Source organism: Rhododendron vialii, chromosome 1a (assembly GCF_030253575.1).
Source record: "Rhododendron vialii isolate Sample 1 chromosome 1a, ASM3025357v1".
Taxonomy (NCBI): Eukaryota; Viridiplantae; Streptophyta; class Magnoliopsida; order Ericales; family Ericaceae; genus Rhododendron; species Rhododendron vialii.
Window position 1 is genome coordinate 16,006,879 of NC_080557.1, and position 6,000 is coordinate 16,012,878.

The 6,000-nt window shown below is 41.3% G+C and overlaps 2 protein-coding genes across 2 annotated transcripts; one reads left to right on the plus strand and one right to left on the minus strand.

Moving 5' to 3' along the window:
- The first annotated feature begins 714 nt into the window (after positions 1 to 714).
- Positions 715 to 2,254, plus strand: LOC131328818 (uncharacterized). Its single transcript, XM_058361742.1, has 4 exons — positions 715 to 960; positions 1,057 to 1,215; positions 1,444 to 1,497; positions 2,114 to 2,254. Exons 1-4 carry the CDS (start codon positions 715 to 717, stop codon positions 2,252 to 2,254), a joined length of 600 nt encoding a protein of 199 aa, XP_058217725.1.
- A 1,326-nt stretch (positions 2,255 to 3,580) lies between these two features.
- Positions 3,581 to 5,298, minus strand: LOC131306880 (protein MAIN-LIKE 2-like). Its single transcript, XM_058333312.1, has 3 exons — positions 5,022 to 5,298; positions 4,774 to 4,929; positions 3,581 to 4,097 (listed from the first exon to the last, which is right to left on the minus strand). The coding sequence occupies exons 1-3, from the start codon at positions 5,289 to 5,291 to the stop codon at positions 3,612 to 3,614; spliced, it is 912 nt and encodes a 303-aa protein (XP_058189295.1). The 5' UTR covers positions 5,292 to 5,298; the 3' UTR covers positions 3,581 to 3,611.
- Positions 5,299 to 6,000: the final 702 nt, after the last annotated feature.

Below are 6,000 nucleotides of genomic sequence, written 5' to 3' on the forward strand. Positions count from 1 at the left end.
TTGTTGATTAATGATCATTGGAAGATGCTTTCGTTTGAGAAACATAAAAGATGATGGGGCAATTTTGAAACTAATGAATGCCGATTGGAATATCTTTATGGCCAAAATGGTTGGCCAAAACCCAATGACCCATATGCATTGGATGGAGACTTTGAAACCGATTTTGAATCCATCAACCATATCCCTGTCTTCACCCCAACAGAAGGTCCAGACCCGCGGTCGAAAGTCCGGTTCGGTCAATAAGTCAATGCGGAGGAACTCGTCTGAGTTTGAGTATGTTGAGGCATCCTTGGAAACTCCTAAGTTGGTGAAGGAAAAAACCTCCAAGGCTAAGGCAGCTGTGAAAAAAAGGCCCAAGGCGAATGCCAAGGCGGGCATGGAAACTCCCGACAAGACCACAAAAAAAAAAGCATCAAGGCGGTGGATGATAATAGCCCCAAGGGAAAGGCCGTTGTGAGAACCCCCAAGGCGGCAAAGGAGTTACCGAGGCGGAAGAAGCCAAAACTTCTTGGAACCCTTTTTGTGGGACCGTACCTTAATAACTTTCCGGAACCAATTCGGCCGCACGTAAAATCTATTACGGATGTGACAAGTGATGGAAATTGTGGGTACCGAGCGATAGCTTATTTTATGCACCAATTCGAGCACAATTGGAAGACATGCCGAAATGATTTGCTCTTTGAGGTGAATAACCATTATGACCTTTACGAAAAGATGACTGGTATCGGAGGTGCTAACAAGTTGTGCTATAGATTGTCATTCTTTGAAGACGGAACTGCACCCGAAGACAGGTGGATGATTTTTCCTGACAAGGGTCACGTTGTAGCTTCTACTTATAATGTGGTGGTTGTCCTCCTATCCCAACTTCAATGCCTTACGTTCCTTCCACTCCATTCTCGTCCTCCATCATCAGACAAAATAAGGGTTCTTGGAATTGGACTCGTGAATGGAGATCACTTCGTATAGGTACATACCGTATAGTTTTCTTTCTCATAAATTCAATATTACTACAAATTGCCTTCATGTGCAATTTTCAAAGTCTTTTTACTTTGATAGGTTGATCTAAAAGCATGTTTCCCCGTGCCACCTATTGCCAACAATTGGTTCAAATTTCGATGGGAGGAGGCCAATGAATGGGAGACACTTTTTTCTGCCCAAATAGAAGCATTTAAAGCCATAATAGGAAGTGATGTAGCAACCGCTGAGTCGATTAACGTAGATTAGGTTTGTTTTATATGTATGGTTATCATGTTGACGCTTTATATTGCAATGTTGTTGACTAAGCACATCGATGGAGTTTGGTTTCGCTCTTAGTGCCATTAATTTTATATTTTGGGGTTGATGTGAACAAATTGACTGAGCACAGGTTCATTTCAGCATCTGCATTCCAAAGTTATTGTAATGTTGTTGTAGCTGCATACCGATATTTTTGTATTTTTTCAGCATTTACAAGCCGAAATTTGTATAATATTTCAGCACTTGGATACCGAATCATTGGTACTATTTCATCATGTGCCTGCTGAAATATGCTTTTTTTTGAACAAAAAGTTAGGTGGACTCTCTAAGGCTGTCATGTTCCACGAAGTGTCATTGATAGAGTCGAATCTGAATCTTTTTTGCCCAAATATGAGTACCACAATCTAAAGAGGGGGCGACTATTCGCAGCCCCGTAATTTCTCCCTTAGCACTACATTTTGGAAAATAGTTGTTGAAAATTATACATAACATTTCGGTAAATAGCTGTTGAAAACAAGTTTATATTTCGGTAACTACATGTCGGAAATATGTTCAACATTCGGTAAACAACTACCGAACGAACATTTTCGGTAAATAATTGTTGAACAAAATATCATAGTTCGGTAATTGTATGATGAAAATGTATCTCAATTTCGGTAACTAACTGTCGAATATATTTGAAAATTTTTATTGGGCTAAAGGAGAATGTTTTATTGTCGCCCCCTTTACAGAAAATACAAGACAACATTTGAGTGTCTATCCAACATTTAGAATGTTTCAGAAGATTATAAGACTCGTTTTTTCACACTTTGAGCACCACAACTTATACAAAACAAGTATAAAATAACATTGAAAATGTCAAACGATACTGTTTTAGGATGGAGCAGGTTGGGGTGGCTCAGGCCTCTTGCACAGCAACAAGGCACAACTGCCTATTATTGCAAGACCCGGAGAGGGTACGTCAAGGGAAGTGAAGGGAGCTGCACACACCTTCACAGCTATAGGAGCATCGACGTGACTACAACTCCGACGACGTCGAGAGGGTAGGTGACGTGCCTTCCACTCAACAAGAAAACCAAATGTGGTCGTTGTAGTACGTACACACACTGACCGACGTTCCCAAAACCTCTTATTCGGACAAGGGAACGAATGGTCAAGACATTGAATATTCCCAATACCTCATATTCGGATGGACACGGCTTGATTACCTAGCTTGGAAAAAGCATGACAATGCACAAGCCATCGAAATAACTTCACTGAAAGAAGCTGTAGGCTATGGGATGTACATATGTTAATTGAAACTCCGGCCATAGGGTTTACAAATTTGGTGTACTTCATAAATTTTGTATGAAATAGTTGGAAATATAGAGGGAGGTATGAGTCTGAAACTCCCTCAGTCAGCTCCCAATTTATAGGCATATACATTGGGGCTTTGAGATGAAGATAATGGACTGTATGAAGGAAATTGCAACTTCAAAACAAATAAACTGATTTAACAAGGCACTGCACGTATATTTACGAAAGATTCTCTCCTTAAGGAGGAGCATGTGGGTGGGGGCACTATACAGAAGTTTGCTTGCCGAAATTATTGGGGAAAAAGATTCTGCCCTTTTTCAACATTTGATTGCTGAAATAATTATAAAATTTCGGTTTCTTATTACTGAAAAGTGTTACTAATTTCGGTTGCAGGTTGATTTCAGCATTTGCTTTCCGAAATTATTATAATTTTTCAGTAGTTTCGTACCAAAAATTGTGAAAGTTTCAGCATGTAGAACCTGAAGTTGTTATAAAAAATATTTTAGCACTTGGATACTGAATAATTTGTACGATTTACAGAACATATATGCCTTTTAAGATTCTCTCCCTGAGGAAGAGCATGTGGGTGTGGGGGCCCTATACAGAATTTTGAATTGGGCTGGGGGAGTAGATAATGAGGTGTATGGAGAAAATTGCAACTTCAAACAAATGTTGTGATTGGACAAGGCACTGCACTCCATATTTACTAAGATTCTCTTCCTGCGGAGGACCATGTGGACGGGGCCCGGAATTTTGAAAGTTTGTTTTTGTGAAAGACACTTTCATAGTAGTTCAAAAAAAGCCATGAACAAGTCGGACCTAAAACGGAATGGTAAAGGCATTGCATAATGTAGTTCGAAACAAAAACCTGTACAAACCCCTCGTTAAACTTGTTACGAGAGAGAACAGAACAAGCTTGACCAAATGTTCGTTCCCCAGAAGCCCAACATGTCTAAGTAGCAAACGTCTTACACAATTGAAAATACTAATAAGAACTGTTTATCCATAAACCCAACATCTAACCTCGCCCCCTAACACCCCCCTCCTTTAAGTAATAAATGTGGGCCGTAAAATGGCTTCTACGTCCTGTAGTGCCTGCCGCAACTCAACAGCTCCAAGTTCGGTATCGCCCAAAGCCCTGTGTACCACATCCAACACAACCCGAACCTGCTCCTCACGACCCTGCCTAACACGCCCTCCACCAGGTGCCAGACCACGTCTACCCTCGGGTGCGAGAACACCCTCAACCAAGGAATGTAGTCATCAGTACACGCCCAAGGAATCCCAGGTGGTGTAGGCTCTCTCTTATCCTCAGGCACCAAGTGGTAGTCAGGGCTAGACCAAAAACCTTCAGTCCATTCGTAAACAACGTTGTAGGTGTGCTGGCCTCGCGATGCACGCTGAGGTGCTATAGGGTCTGCGGGTATTCCCTGTAATAGACCAAACTGCCTCAAGACTCTGTCGGGGAGGTATGGCTCCACATAGGACATGGCACGAATGGGATCAGTGTAGAAAGCAGTCTCAGAGACATTTTGCCTGCGGTCCTTGTACGGGTCAAATATCACCTGTTTGTCAAACAAAACATATGATATGTACTAGTACAATAAATTAACAAGTTAATCAAACAATCCGGTGAAAGCCATCAACTAACACTGTATCATTCGTTCAAAAACTTAAGTCTGGCATATATGTGGAACTTGGCTTTGAAGTAGGACAAGGGAAAGTAGTGCACACGTCAATTGAAAAGTGGCATGAACTCCTATTGGGTTTTCTTCATTTGAACTAAAATAATTTGAGGCAGGGTTACAATAGCAAGCTATCTTGATTATTCATGTCCCCGTACACTTAAGAAATTTCACGATTAATGATTCTGCTCGATTAATGTCCCTGCATCACTGTGCTACAATTACGATACTTCAGAAGATGAGTTAAGGAAGACAATGGAGAAGGCTAATGGTTTGATAGTAGATATTTTGAAGCAAAAGCCATGTCATGCATCTCAATGTGTTACCGAGAATTTGGAGAATATTGACACAGGTTAAGTTGGAACTTCTCCTATATTTGATTAGCTTATAAAACAATTGTACTTCCAGTTCTCTGTCCTTACTGGAAGAGTTTAATTTCTACTCTCAAACTGTATAATATTGTAAGACAGCTTCTAATTAGCAACGTAATTCTACAAAATGTCCCACGCACCAAAATTGGTATACTAACTGAATGCAGAGTGTGTTAGAATTCTACCTCATCTACAAGTAAGTTGTCCAACACGCGCTGGTAATGCTGTACACTAGTGCCACTCTCGCTATGCAGACACCAATGTCGTGCCCGTGGAAGGTCTTCCGTGTACTCTGGGTCAACAGCAGGATGTAGCGTTGGGAAGTGCTCGTTTATCCACGCCTATAGCATTACACGCATGTGAAGCATATTACAATCATATATCGGTAACATGAACTTATTGGTTTTTTCATAATCAGAAAAAGTAAGTGTACCTCTAGTAATATAAGAAATCCACCAATCTGCTTTACATTCCTCCTACTCGCATAACCAAGATTTCTGTACAAATATGCCAAGCAACAAGAGCCCCATCCGTACGTATGAACCTGATCTAAATCCTCCAATAGTGGAAGGAGGTCAAGTTGTACGAACCCACCTGACTTGTCACAAAAAAGGGTGCACCCAATGACATATAGCAGGTACGCACGAGCACAACACACAACCCGCTCGTCTGTGTTCTTCTCATTTACGTCTTTGAAATTCATCTCCAACCAACTCAACTTAACTGTATACCGTTTAACTGCATTCACAGTAATTGCATTTGTCGCAACTTCGTTCGACACACCAAGCAAATCCATTAACTGTTCTTTTGGCGTCCTTTCGTCCTCCGTGTACACAGGCAATCCATGAACAGGTATCCCTAGTAGATGTTCTACGTCATCTAATGCCAACCCCATCTCACCAAAGTCAAAGTGAAAGGTGTTCGTCTCCGGATGCCACCTTTCAACAAATGCAGCAATTCTAAAGGAATTGCATTGCGCGTTCTTATTTATGCTACACAATGGAAGCAAGCCCGAATTCAACACCTTTTGTTTGAACCTGTCTTCTGTAACTACCCAAGTGCCCAAAAGACCCGAGTGTTGATGCAATCTTAATGTACCCCTCTCTTCTCCCTCCAAAATGGCTTTAGCCACATGTGTGTGAAAACTCTTTAGCAAGGATAGGTCCTCCGGACCACCCACATCCAAAGGCGCATCGTCATGTTGTTGTGCTTCTGCCCGGCCCCGGCCACGGCCCCGACGTCGACGTCGGCCTCGAATAACCTACACATACATGCCAATAATAGCATACAGATTAGTGTTCATAAAACAAATAACTATTAAAAAAAACTAATAAAAGCAAGCGAGTATAAAATTGGAAAAAATGTACCTCTTCCGGTAGCTGTTCTATAACCTACACGTATATGCAAAAACA

Bases quoted from the DNA above. Each gene is read 5' to 3' on its own strand.
- LOC131306880 (XM_058333312.1), bottom strand. From the start codon at position 5,291: ATGAATTTCAAAGACGTAAATGAGAAGAACACAGACGAGCGGGTTGTG. The intron at 4,930-5,021 runs GTACACTTACTT...GTAATGCTATAG, and splicing joins GATTTCTTATATTACTAGAG to GCGTGGATAAACGAGCACTT. The intron at 4,098-4,773 runs GTAGAATTCTAA...TTTGACAAACAG, and splicing joins ACAACTTACTTGTAGATGAG to GTGATATTTGACCCGTACAA.
- LOC131328818 (XM_058361742.1), top strand. From the start codon at position 715: ATGACTGGTATCGGAGGTGCTAACAAGTTGTGCTATAGATTGTCATTC. The intron at 1,216-1,443 runs GTAGATTAGGTT...GTATTTTTTCAG, and splicing joins CAACCGCTGAGTCGATTAAC to CATTTACAAGCCGAAATTTG. The intron at 1,498-2,113 runs GTACTATTTCAT...ATACTGTTTTAG, and splicing joins ACTTGGATACCGAATCATTG to GATGGAGCAGGTTGGGGTGG.